At 40.4% G+C, this 14,365-nt stretch overlaps 1 protein-coding gene across 18 annotated transcripts in view; it reads left to right on the top strand.

The window, feature by feature from the left end:
* MCF2L (MCF.2 cell line derived transforming sequence like) overlaps positions 1-14,365 on the top strand; it is a 160,016-nt gene that overhangs the window by 79,162 nt on the left and 66,489 nt on the right. For all 18 annotated transcript variants that reach the window (XR_008232952.1, XR_008232953.1, XR_008232954.1 and 15 more), the window contains one exon: positions 11,277-11,360. Coding sequence is in view for 13 of the 18 variants with exons in the window: in XM_052773697.1 (XP_052629657.1) it covers positions 11,277-11,360 (84 nt within the window). In the remaining 5 variants the exon portion in view is untranslated. The remainder of the gene's footprint in view (positions 1-11,276; positions 11,361-14,365) is intronic.

Here is a 14,365-nt window from a genome sequence, read left to right as displayed (position 1 = left end):
CTTTGTAGGTAGGGGAAATGTGGAAAGAGGATGACTGGAGCCCTGGCAGAGGTCTTCTGTGTGTGTGCATGTAATTCAGGGGAGTGTTCTTAAAATCTGGCTTTGTCAGCCTTATTTGGAATGAAGGTGGACTCCCTTCAGCCACTGGAGCCTGGCACAGCACTTGGGAGTCGCATGTTGGGGAATGAATGGTGCAGCAGGTGAATCACCATAATTTTCTCCATCTTGGTGTTAAGAACAGACCCCTTGGTGTTCCACTGGGGCCAAAGCTTTATCTGAAAGGAGGAAAGCAAGGCAAGTCAGTACCGTGCTTGTTTGCCTATGAGACAGGTATGATGTGATCTTCTCAGAGCTGTAGTACTGCAGCAGGAAGGGAATCTGCTACTAAGTGATAGTTTTGCATCCTGCAGAGCTATTAGTTGTGGACACAGGACCCTTATGGAGGGTTGTGAACAGTTCTTATGAAACAAATTATTGGCTGGATTTTTTTAGAAAGCAGAACTACTTCATCGTGACTCTGGGATATTTCCTCTTTCCTTTGGAAAAGCTATTTCCTTAGTTTTCTTTTTTTGTTTTAATTTTGTTTTCCAGAAAATAGATATACTTTGTAATATATGGTTGCAGACAGATTTTATTAGCCTGAGATTCACCAAGTGTCTCAACATAACTAAATTTTACCCTATTCTGTATTCATTTTTAAAATCAATATACCGAATTTAGTACAGAATTTAGTTTGTATGAGTTTATTTGTTGTAAGGCCATGATATCTATGTTGGAAACTTCTCTTTTCTTTCCAGGATTGTGAGGTGGGCTTCAGGACTTCTCACCAGGGAATTCCTTCAGCATTACAGAAAAACGTAGGCTGGAAGGGACCCCTGGATGCTGCCTAGTCCTGCCTCTTGCTCCAAGCAAGATTAAAGTTAAAGCAGGTTTCTCAGAAACTTGTCCATCTGAATTTTGTATATCTCCGAGGGTGGAGATCACTCAGCCTTGCTGGGCAGCCTGTTCCAGTGCTTGGCTCTTCTCATGGTGAATTTTTTCTCTCGCATTCAGCTGGAATTTCCCGTGCTGCAGCATCTGACTGTTGTCTCTCATGCCTTTGCTGTGCAAAATTGCAGTAAAGATATTCACTCCTTTCTAATCAGTGTTAGTGTCCTTTAAAAACTAAACACTCCAAACATCTATAGAGCAGCTTAGCGGTGTTGTTGAAACCTGGTACTTACTGAGACCTAGGGACAGGTTTTTAAAAGTAAATCCCCATCTTAAAAGCACTGATGTGACTTTTTTTTGTTGTTCATTTGGCTTTTTGTTTGTTTATTTTAACCTGCCTTCAGTCTCAAAGGAGCAGACTGTCCAGTGAGGTCAAATGAAACTTCAGATGAGAATACCCACCACCAGGGAAGTTCAAGGTCAAAGTTTGCTCTTTAGCTTCTTCACTGCACACGATGTGTGAGAGATTCTGCATCTCATCATTACTGTGTTACCTTGAAACGAAGGGAGCCTTATATGTTTGTTTCCTCAAATGCTTTTATAGCTGCTGTGTCTCAGGCACTTCTCTAAGCATCAGATATTCAGAACTTTTTTTCATTTACATGGCTTTTCTCTTCAAAATGCAGCACTACTGCATTTCTGTTTTGTACAGAAGACACAAAGCCTTTGAAGATGGAGGAGCAATCACTTACAGTGCTTTTTAAAGACCCTGGCTTTTATAAACCTTCATTCCACAGAGCCTGTGGAACTGTAGCAAACAAAGTTCAGCTCCACTGTACTTAGTCTTGTTTTCTGTTTTTATGCTCAGTTAGATGAGAGAAATTGTAGAGGTCATCTAATTCAGAATAAGTGATGTATCTATTCACTTCTCAGTTTGAACATGACAGGGTTTTGTTGGTTTTAAGTTCTAAGCAAGGATTTTGTGTTTCATTTCAGACAATTTATGGACCATGGCTTCTCGCAACAAACAGCAAGTTGTAACTTTTTAAATATGCATCTACTTTGTACTTGGCACACACAAAATAGGGGATTTTTTTTGTTCCAGAAAGCTTAAGTAATTTCCCTGTATGTCCAAAAGGGCAGATTTTAAAGAGAAAGCTGTTAATCTTTGGACTTAAAGTCTAGCAAAACCACCTCTCAAAATAGAAGTAACATCAGTTAGACTGTTGCAGTTATGGAAACAGAATCTAATGGGTTTTTTGCAGGTGAGACACTGAAATAAATCCAATAAATTATATCTTCTTTGATTTGTTTTGCATAGTCAGTTTCCATCAAAAATAACTTTTTGCTTACAAGGCCAGAGCTTTATTTAGCAGAACTTGATTAGTCATTACAGCAATGTGCCAAATGTTCAGATTGGATAATGAATGGACGCTTAATTTGAGACCTAAAAGGGGTGAAAACGGGGCTCTGTAAAGCAAAGGAGGGGAGGCTCCTGCCAAATCTCTAGCACACTGCCTGCAAAACACTGGATGCGAGCAGCAGACCTGACTGTGTTGCATTAAAGGACTCTTTAGCTGCCCGGGAGAGATGCTGAACCATGTCCTGCCTCTGTATTACCTGAAGCAGCTAATACTAGCAGTTCTTTAGAGAGCCATGTAATGGGTTTCATCTTTTTAATGGTATTGGGCAGTAAGCCACAGTACTTCAAGAGCTGCTTCATTAACAGCTCTGTCTGTGTGGTAAGGGGGGGCAGCCCTTGGTTATGAACTCGGCAGCCTCTTCTTTGTAAGTCATCTGTAGTCAAGAGTCCCAAGAACTGGGAAGTTTACAAACAGCTGCAAGTAAATGTGTCTTAGCTGAAAACTAGTACTCAGCTCCATCTAAGCCACTTAGTGAACACTTAGCTCTTCCTCCTCTCTCACACCCATGAAGTGCTTCACATCCTTTTTCAAAACATTAGTTTATAGATGTACAGTTCTATGGAATAGTGTGCTTGTGTCAGAGTACCTTAAAATACATTGTTCCCTAGAAGTGATTCTAGCCATTCTCCGTATTGTTGAAATGATAAAATTCAAGAAAGACTTTCCTGCAGTGTCAGGACAAGTAGCACTGGTTTTAAAGTGAAAGAGGGTGGGTTTAGCTTGGACATAAGGAAGAATTTTTTTTGTGATGAAGGTGGTGAGGCAGTGGAACAGGTTGCCCAGAGAGGCTGTGGATGCCCCATCCCTGGCAGTGTTCAAGGCCAGGTTGGGTGGGGCTTGGAGCAACCTGGTCTAGTGGAAGGTGTCCCTGTCCATGGCAGGGGGGTCGGAACTAGGTGGTCTTTGAAGGTCCCTTCCAACCCAAACTCTTCTGTGACAACCTCGCAATTGTTAGCACTGCAGCCTAATGCTGTGATTAACATCAAGTCCTGTCTCCAGTGTTTCAAGCACTGTGCTGTGCAGGCTCGTACTGTAGCCATGCGTATTGGTAATCCTCCTTGAGTAAAGGAAGTATAATTTCTCTCCAGAATAGATGTGTACAATAAGCAATTAGATTTTACCACTTTGCTGTTTTATAAAAGTGATTTTAATTTTTAGATCAAGAGTAAAATCACACGTTGTTTAAAATCCTATCTTGCTTCCAAAATACCACACAAAAATAGCATTCCGTTTAGTAGAATTGCCAAGTACTCATGCAGCTGGTCCTGTGCGTGTTGACTTTTCAGTCAAAGCTTTGGGGCATGCTTTGAGATATGTGTTTTTCTGCAGAGGGAGGGTTGAAAGCAGGTGGCTTCAGCGGAGAAGAATCTTTGGTTTGTTTGCCTGAAAAGGATGTCCACTTTAGCATACATGTTTAAGCTGTGTGATTGCATCATTAGTTTTTAAGTCACACTGAAGATGAGTCCTATAATTTGCATATAGTTCTTCTATTCAGAGTTGATCTTTCTATTTTCTGTTTTTGTAAGACTTCCCTTTCTGCAACACTTTATTACTTAGAATGCAAAATTCCCATAATAATTTTCTCAGAGCATTAAATCTTACTAAATGCAGTTGGCAAAATCTAACTTTTGTTACTCCGTGGAGGCTTGCTTGCTAAAGTACTAAGTGAGACACATCTGGGTCAATTGCCGCCTTATCACTGGAGTGCTTGCTAGGAGAATATTCTCTGCTGCTCAGGCTGTATCTAATATTTCTCTGCTTAAAAAAAAAAAAAAAAAAAAAAATCTTTGCTTTTTGCAAAATCTGCTGCTTCTTGGTGACTAACTTCAGAAATAGTTTTTTACTACACACCCAGCATGATTTGCTATATTAAGGAGTTAATGATGCTGCAGTTTTGGTAATATTTGTTAACCCTGTTTTGGTTCCTAGCAGTCTGAAACTGTCCTGCAAGAACAGAAAACGGTTTACCAGCAAGCAAATAGAATTGCTTTGGCTTTCTTCAGGATATCCTGGAAAGAGGATGAGAGGAATATTATTGTTGCAATAACAGTAGCGTGCCCATATGCACCAGGTGAATTTTTGCTTTTAGATGGTAAGTCCACGTGACGGTGTTGCTGCCCTTTATCTCCAAGTCCTCTTTGCAGCTGACAAAAACTTATGCTGTAATATGGCTGTGTGGCATGATTCAAAGGTCCCCTTCCTTCTCAGTTTGGGAAGGGAGTAATTATCATGACTTGAAATAGCACAAAGAACATCTCTTTCTCACCAAAACAGATTAGGTGCACTTTAACACTGTGTGGAGCAAAAGTGTGGCAAAACAGATTAGATGCTATAACTGGTAACACTTTCAGATTTCTTGCAACAATTGCAACATCCTCCCCCCCCTTTTTTCTGTTTTCGCATAGCTCCTAATATGATTTGTCTTGGTGTAGATTTTCTTCAAGTATAAAGAAATACTAGGTCTTGTGTTGATCCCTAGATTGCCTTCCTAATTACTACGTAGTTTTCTTCTAGTTACAGAACAGCTAGTACTCGATTACTCTTGTAAGCCATATTCAAACTTAATGCTGAACCCTGAGAAGCTGTGGGACTACAGAGTATGTGTGTCAGGAAGGTGTGACTGATGAAGCAGAAGAGGAAGATGATGTAGGTTTTGGCACTCGTAGTACCCTGTGAGTACAGCTACTCTACAGGGAAGCAAGAGGATTATATTTCCTCTGACGTTTGTGCTTTGAGGTGATATTATTTAGGCAAACCAAGTCTGAACTTTATTGCCTTGCGCAAAAGTGGAGGTGGAAGAAGGAAGAGAACAAAGACAAATACATCCTTTGACATGTGTAATAAGTGGACAAATCCAAAAATTTTAGAAGAGTTTGAAAGAAACAAAAGTCTTGGTTGGCTGTCGAAGTATGCTTTTGAGCAGCTATTTCATAATTTGAGTCAAGAAAATGGGGACTGTTACACCTCTTGTCGTCTTGTGCCAGCCCAGCAGCACTGCATTTGCTGTACACCTCAAAAGTTTTTTTAAAAGAAGGATCAGTGATTAATCTCCCTATATGAAACCAAACCATCATCCTTGTAGTTTTGTCGATAGTCCTGTGCCAAAGCTCCAAGTCTGTGATCTCAAAGAAGAAAAGATGGACTTTTTTTTTTTTCTTTTTAATTGTGATTACAGGAAGCAGGAATTACTTGGGTAAAGCAGGTGGTTCAGGAGGCATCTATATAATACAAACTTTTTTTGTTTTTCTGTTATTTCACACATTACAAGTTCCCATCCCTTGTATTTAAATACTGGAATTGGAGCATTTGGGGATTAATTTATGTCTCTTCTAAGTAGTTGCAGTGTTCTTCAGGTATGATTAAATGAGCAGAGTTATCAAGTTTCATTTCAATGGAATCATTTCAATATTACCAAAACTTAATGGACTATGAAAAGTGCTGCAGAAATATCATGGACTCCGTGAAAGATCTGAATGGTCAGAGCTTCTGATGCATGAGTCATTGAAAACACTACTCAATAAATGCCTCTGTTTACTGTGCATGGGCTTATAGAGGGAACATCACTCCTAAGATTTTTAGATTTTCTTTGGCAGTACCGCTTCCAAGTCTTGACTCAGCTAGCTCCTTACTTAACCTTGAAAATGTATGGGTTTCCAGCCTAGCCTATTGTAGCAATGGGCTACATAGGCCTGCTGTTCTGTGCATATTGTGGCAATAGGCTATGCAGTCCTAGAAAATGAACTGATGTTAGTAATGCCGCAGAAGAAGAACTTACATAAAGCATGATTCACTGAAAAGAAAAAGTATCTCAAATTGAACATCTCTTTTATGCACCAGGGCTCTTGAAAGGAAACTGTCTTTTCTGACTAGGAGAGGAAATGGGAGATGTGGCTTGACTGTAGGCTGTTAAGCTTTTACAAGTAAAATTCCTACATACCTATATAATTTAAAATATTTTTTGGAAACCCAATGCCATACAAAGCTGTTTGGAGCGCTAGGTTGCTTTATTTCTATTTGTGCTAGCAATTGGCATGCTGGTAGAGATGAAAAATCTGTGTTTCCTGCTTCTTTGGGATATTTTAGCTCACCAGAAATGAACAAGTTGAGAGCACACTGTTCTACCCAGGTGATAATTTCCTTCCTAACTAGACTTCAGGAAAGATCTGCCTTTTGCATGAAAATTCCAGAAGTTTAATCACTCGCTTTTCCTGGCCCCTTGTTTTGATTGCAGTACAGTCAAATAAAATAGAAATGAACTCTTCCTGAAGATATTTCGAACCCGTGAGGTTTTAATACTCAGTTTACAAACACGTGCATGAATTCATGTCATCAGCCCAGTGTGGCTACAAATAGCACATGGACTCGAGGAGCTCGGTCTGCAGCTGTTGTGCCGGAGCACACCTAGCACAGAGCTCGCAGGCATCATCTCTATTCAGTGGCGATTTTTAAAATTCAGTTTTAGAGCTAGAGAGCAATGTTGGCGTCTTGACTAGCTCATTAGTTTCACGTGGCTTAGTGTGGAAGAGGGCTATCTTCGCCAGCTCTGCTGCTCTGGCCCTTCCTCCTTTGGGGGCTACACAAAGGAGCTGACTGTTAGTGATGGTGGTCCGGGGGGTGAAGATAAAGAGGGAAGAATGAGGAAATGAAAGGTTTGCCTTCAGGCTGAGAGAGATGAAGGGACTGCTCTGAAAGTCATTATCGTACATTTATAATTACCAGATGGGAGGGTGCTTTAATGAAGAGATTTTTCAAATGAAGACCCCCTTCATAAAAGGCATTCAACTCTTGAGTGGTTAGGCTGTTCCAGAGGAGAAGCAAAACAAAACTGGTCAAGAAAGACATTATTTCTTCAATTTAAGGCGTGAATTGCATAGAGAAAATGTAGACACATTTTCAGGAAAATCTTGCTGGCTCAGCAAGAAAGAGGAGGAGGAAAATGTATTTGTAGTTTGCTTTATGGTGCGCTACTGGGATCTGTGCTGAAAGGCATAATTGTTTCCATATGTGTACAAACAGGTTGGCTTTCAAGTTGGTATAAAGTAATGGCCATAGAATTTCGTGCAGACCTACTCAAAGGGTGGTGTAATTCCAGCTGGCTCAGTGGGAATTGGATTAAACCCATTACAAGAGGCTCATGAGTCATGCCTGGAGACTTCCTTCCATGTAATGTAGGTATGGTCTGTTCAGACTCCCCTCCAGTGTTGTCTTCTGTGAAGATGGTTTTGCTTCTGCATGTCAGGTGAACTCTGAATGATGAAGAGTTTCATTTTGATTGGAAAAGAAAGAGGAGCCTTTTACCAATGAATGAAAATCTTGAGTGACATTGATCGTTTTCTCAGATCCGGGTTTCTTCAGGGCTTACTGGCACCAGGTAATTCAAGCACAAGTTATCTTTGTGCTCTTGTGCTTCAACCTGTCATCCTGCTTCATTTGAAATGCAGTCAGGTGCCTTTGGTGGGACAGGGTCGGGCCCCTCTAAGCCATCATAGAGACAGGACTTATCAAAGCAGGATTTAAAATTGAATTAGAAGATGATATATCCATAAGATTGTGGTTCACACTTTTAGAGAGAAAGGCTTTTTTAAATAAGAACTGATTCCTTATGTTAGTAAGATGACACTTCTGTCATCTCTTACACTTATACTTTAAATGCTAGATAATGTGGGGTTTTTTAAAGAACCTCCAGTTGTTGGCTTAGAAAAAAATCTTTGTGCGTTCCCAGTTATTACATGTGTTCAGTTTTAAAAAATAATAATAATAAAAAAACAGTAATAATTTCATGGAACCTTATTTTACTGTTTATTAGCACCTACAATACCAGGTGCACTATAAATCCCAGGGGCTTTCTTTTAAGCAAGCTACTCTGGAAAACTCTTTAAATGAGCTCTTCAAGAAGGACTGGATGTTCTAGCATGTTTTGATATAAGCATCTTTTTTCAGCTATGGATGTTGGATACAGTAAAACAGACAAACTCTTAGGTCTCTGTTTTGAAAATAATATGTAAAGCAGTTAAGGTAGAACAGGGAAAATCATGGGCTGTGTAAATCTTAATCCATGTAAGTGGAAGTAGAGTTCGAGCCTATAAAAATTCCTTAGAAAACAGTGAACAGATTTTCAGTAATTCTGTATTTTAATGTGCACTTAATTAGCTTACTAAAAAGGAAATTCTCCCTAAAGAATGTACCAGGTGGCAGGTTCTCTATTTAAAGAATATTTCCAAGAAATTATTTTCCGCAAAGTCCATGAACGTAAGGAGCCTGTGCCCTCGCAGTCTATTTAGCATGCGTGCATTTTGTTACCTTACCCTGTTAAGGAAATAGCATATTCAAGTAGCGATGGACAAACTTAAAGTGAAATAAGATTAAATCCCAAACAAACTGTGATGAACTCTCTTTTCTAAAGGGATGCTAAATATGAAGGAAATGATGCAGAGTGATGAGTTTTTACAATTGCATCTCCTCTGAAAGGAAACAGGGTACTGGAGAGGGATTTCTGGCTAAGTCTGTGAGCACTGATACAGGGTTCAAGCACATCCAGTCAAGCTGCTGGATATGAACTGTTCAGCAGTTCCAAGAGTTGCGTTTTCTTGCTTTGTTTTTTTACTGCTATTTGTTATCTCAGTTGTTTTAACTTATTGAAAAATCAGCTCTGATCTCAATGCGTATTCTGCTTCCAGAAGTGTGTCATGAAACCAGACCAGCAAGAGCAAGATGAGATGTGCTTTGGTGGAGGAGAGCACAGCAGGAAGGTCTTCTGGAGGTTTTCTGTCTGTAAACAGACACGGTGTGCTGCTCCTCCAGTTGCAAACAGACTGGCTCTTAAATTTGAGTTAAAACCAGGGGGAGGAAAATACTGTCTTTTCAGTGAAACAGTATTTGACAACAAGGTTGTGGGGCTATCCTGTGCTGGTTGCAAAAGCTGCTGCTCCTACCAGAGGGAACACTGGGGCAATCAAATCTAGACTTGGGTCTTCATATGGCACAAGTCAGGACCGCAATGGGATAAATCACATGGATACAAGAGGAAATGGTGATCATTACGTATCTGGGAAACATAAAGAGTTTCCCTGCCTTACGAACGTCTTGCCTGCTTGAATGTTCCGTGTCACATATTCACTTAGGTATGCAAAACACGCCTATTTTATTACATGCTTAGGCTGCAATAATGAAAATTATTTCTGCCTGTGACTGTAGGCAGGATGGCATATTACAAAGTGATTACATTCTTTTCCCTTTACCCATCTCCCACCAAAAAATTAAGCACTGACCCTATAATAGTCTATATTCAGGTAAATGGGTCCACCTGCAGGCATTGGTTTGCAGAATCAGGGCTATTTACTTCAGTTTCTTAAACACTGCTGCAGGAGGGCTCCTTATATTAAAAAGCACTGACAGCAAAAATGAAATCTAAAATCCTTTTTCCTTTAGAATGGCAGGGTCCCCTCTTCTGGAAATGACTTGGCCATCTGAGATTGGACTTTTGAAAGATCTGTGTTCAGTTTTCTCTTAAAACCATTAAGATGATGACATAACTGAAGGTCTGGATGAAATATGACTTAGCAGTTAAACGTACCCACTTATGGATTTGACAGCATGGAACGCAGAGGTCTTCTGATCAAGGAGCGGTTCACCGGATGCAGAAAAATATCTCTGCTCAGTGTGTGACCTTGAAAGTGGTCATGGGTCTTCCTCTGCCCGACTGGCCGAAAGAGAACAGAGAAGTTCTGTTTCCCAGTATAAGTTGTTGCTTATCTGGAAGAAGTAACTGAAATTGGGTTTTTTTGCTGTTCTCAAATAATTGCAGTTCTCAGAATTTTACATACATGAGAATCGCTTGTAAAAGTGAGTGACTCTCCACTCCAGATCTAGCATTTGAAAGTTCTCAGTAATAGCAAGTCCCTTCCTTGAGGGCCAGAGCTCTACTTCTGTTTGATCAGTTTGTACTTCAAGGCAGATGACACTTATCCTTACATCGCTTTTGGATTTTTTACTTACTTTTCCTGTGCATATTCACAGTTCTGAATGTCAGATTTGAGTCTATCTTAATGGCATTTCAATGTACATTAGAAAACAAAACTTCTTTATACAATGTCAGATTAAGGGAAATGTTCAAAACCAAATAATGAAAATGCTAGGTTATCCCTTTGCTACTTTTCAATGAGGCTAACAATATAGAATAATTAATTTTTAGGAATTGCAAGAGTAAAACTTTGTTTCCTTGTAAAAAAATGAGATCATAGTTTAATGAATGAGGCAACTCTGTCATGCAGTCTTTATTGAGGTCAGCGAAACTTAGGTTTCTGCTTGACCTCTAGAAATGCGCTGTGGGAAACACTTCTGCTCAAACACTGTGGCAGAAAACAAAGACTCGGGAAAACAGTATGTTTGTCATCAAGCTGAAGTGGAAGGGCTGAGATAAAAGATTAAGCAATGCTTTTCCAGTTGAGGTACAAATGTGTGTGTTCAATGTGGGGATGTACTTTCAAGCCTGTTCTACCTACCTTATTGAACACTGTTGCCTTGGGGTATTTGAACACTAGACAATAGGCTAGAGGGATCCTAGTTTTCCATTTTTCATGTGAGTTGAGAAGATTTTAATAAAAAATGAATTTGATATGTAAAAAAACCCACTGTTTAACATCATTCCTGAGGAATATTAGATCTATAGTGTTTGGATCAGCGTCATCCCGTACCGCTTCTGAGCATCAGCAAATCCACATTTCTTTGCTCTTTTATCAGTATGCCGTTCAAAGAAAAGTTTGCCCTTGGCGAACACTTGAAACACTGCAGACATTTTCATGTATTTTTCAAAACTTGGACGGTTTTCTGGGTGTTTGTGTTCTAGGGATGATTTTTTTTGATGTCTGCTGTGAAATTTTACATAAAATGACTTTGCAATGCAAATTTTTTTTTCTTCCACAGATGAAATCATGCATCAGGATATCATTCCCCTCTATGCTGCAGATATTCAGGACCAGTTAAAGAAACAATTTGCTTACCTGTCAGGTAAGATTGTGGTGTTCCCTCTTACAGACATTGCTTAGATGTATGGTTCGGCCTGTTGTGCTTTCACAGTTTCTGAGGTCTCATATAGGAGAAATTCATATTTTATGAGCAACTCAAAATACAGACTATCAAGACTTGTTATTTAAGGATTTACAAAAAGAAGATTTATTTTTTTAAAAAAGCATAATAGAAATTTTAAATTATAGTTAATCTTCCAGGATCCAAGTTAGTGGGATGGAATTGAGGGTAGGATAAAAGAATTAATGGGTCAAAATAAATAAGTGCTGGTGAGCCTGGTAGAGGAACATGTAGTCTCCTGCAGTCAGTGCTAAGGGAGCTGTGGGTACTCACCCTGTGCTCCCCAGTGCTCGCAGCTAGGACAGGGCTCAAACGCTGCTCTAGAGCTCTCTGAGCTAACGCAGCCCTCACTGAGGAGAACTGGAGAGTGCAGCGTGGATGCCCTGGTGGTTGCTGTGGTCTTGCAGTCCTCAGCCCACAGCCTCAGCTGCCACTGGCTCTGCTGTCTGGTGTGATACTGAAGCCCAGGCTGACACCTTGGTCTTGACCGAAGTGGCGGAGCGAGCACCACGGTAGTACGTTCCCCCGCAGCCTCAGTGCTGGGCTCAGGCGTGCGTAGCATCAAATTCTGGACAGGGTTTTTGGCTTGGTATCACTGCATGCCTTCTGCAAAGGAACCTGCTTTTAGGTGTAAAGCCGTCTCTAAAAGCAGCACAGCTGTGTTCACACAACGCAGAGTGTCTTTGCCCCTGGATAACCTGTGCCAGGTAGGTGATGCAGGCCTGTGTTTGTGCCATGCACGGGTTGGTTGCTGAGCTTGGTTCATCTTGATGCTGGGACCACGGCTGGCTGATAATGGGTAAAGGAAGGTAGTGCCTTTGCTCACTGATCAGGCTGTGTGGCAGGTGTCTGATAAGCTGCTGAGTTTGTTTTCCTGCCTGTAAAGCTCTTGCAGGTGTGCAGCAGCAAACTTGCTGGAGTTTCTGCCCTGCCTGCCCTCCAAGACGTAGAGAGGGAGAGCATCAGTGGCTTTGCAGAGCTGCCCTGCCTCCTTAAGCATAAAGGAGATTTAGCTCTTTGGGCTGAAGCTGCACTTCATGACTGTTCCCTCTTCCTTTGAATCCCTCCCTACATCAGATCAAGAGACATAGAGGAATGAAGCAATGTACTGCTTTGCTTGGCAAGAGCTCATTGAATCTTGTTGTACTCATAATTAACCATTAATTATGATTTATTCTTGCCACACAAGCTAAACTAAGTGTGAGTCTGTGGGTCTGTGGTAGTGACTGTGTTTTCTATGGGGTGGTGGTGGTAGCACTTGGAAATAAGATTATTTTGTTCATGGAAGTTGGCTGTTCATGCTCTATTTGAGATGATGGTGTTTAAGCTACAATTCTTTTCTGGCAGTTTATTTTTTTGACTTTCCAAGCTCTTCCTTCTTATCCAGGGGCAGAAAATGGCTCATAATAGTGTTATGCAAGAATCAGCCTACCTAGGAAACCGTAAGTAGGGTTTACATTTTGCCCCTCTGAAGTGAGGGGGGGAAAACTGGTGACTACAGTAGATGAATAAAATCTCATCGAGTCCAACGGCACATTGTTCAAGTCTTAAGATTGTTGAGTTTGCATAGCCACAAGAGTCTTCAGCACTCATTACATCCACCATGCAACGGAGCTTAGTAAGAGCAGCCGTTCCTCATTCTATTTTCTTCTATTTATTCATGCTCATGTCTATTAGAAGTCTGTTTTGTTTGCCTGAAATAGTAGGACAGCTGCATTACTGTGGACTGTGACTATATCCTCTGTTGTATTTTATTATTCTTGGGCAATTTGACTGTTAGGCATTTTCATTTCACTTTGGACTTCAATTCTTTTATCCTAATATTTTCCTGCAGCACTGTTAATTTTCTGTGCTGTACCAAATAGTGGTGTTATGGGTTCTGTGAACAAGGAACAGCTAATATTTTGATACTTGATTTATGTACAATTTGTTTGTTCTTGCAGTTGGGCTTATGAGTGGCTTTGCTGTAATGCCACTGAAGACTTTCACAGCGTGTGTGAAGGGGACTTTTTTGCTTATTACTAAGTTGCCTTGGAAATAGAATCTTGGGACATAAAACTCATTAAAATGAAAGTCCATAGATTACGAATACTTTTGATAGATAGCATGTTTGCGGGTAAGGTGAATTGCGTCATGTCTTAGATGCACTTCAGTTTTTATTTTTTGGCTTAACAGCAATGCGACATATACTTGAGAATTGCTTTAGTTTCTCTAATAGGATGTATCTAGGTCTCGTGGGAGACTTGCTTGAATAGTGAATGAAACCTAGTCTGCTTCTGTGGCTAAAGGCTGTAGCCCTTTCTGAGCTGCTTTCTGTGTTTTGGGCTAAATCGGGGTCACTTCTTTCTCTTGGTCTTTTTTCCTCTGCAGGTACAAAGTAATTCATGTCCCTCGTTCTGCTAGATTATAACGGAAATGCTACAGGGACACCCGAATTAGGCTTGAAATGAAACAAAATAAAGCAGAAACTTTTACATTAATGCTTCAGTTTTTCAGTAAATATAGCAAAGTGCAATGAGATCTAGGTGCTAGCTACTCCTACAGATGCTGAAGGCTCTAGCTCTTGCTCAGCAGTGAGCGTGCAGTCATGTGTTCAGCTTGAATCTAACGGAGGGGCAAGCTGTGGCTGAGGTTTTTAATCAATCATTCACATAAGTTTATAAACACCGATGTTAATATTTTACCTCAGGCCCAGCTGTTTACTTTTTCCCTTGGAGTTTTTTCTTTCTGTGGAACAAGGTCCTTATCTTTGCAAGAATTGTTACTCTTTTTTGTTGTTGCTAGTCTGTAGTAAACATCCTCTCTACATGGTTGTCTGTTTCACCTCTCTTACTTTTTTTTTCCTTTAGTTAGTATTTGTGCAACCACTTTTTCTTCTGCATTGCGAAGGGTCTTCTGACACCCCACCCCTTTTTTTTTTTTTTTAT

This window comes from Harpia harpyja, chromosome 22 (assembly GCF_026419915.1).
Source record: "Harpia harpyja isolate bHarHar1 chromosome 22, bHarHar1 primary haplotype, whole genome shotgun sequence".
NCBI classification, from domain to species: Eukaryota; Metazoa; Chordata; class Aves; order Accipitriformes; family Accipitridae; genus Harpia; species Harpia harpyja.
This window is presented reverse-complemented; position numbering and strand designations above follow the sequence as displayed.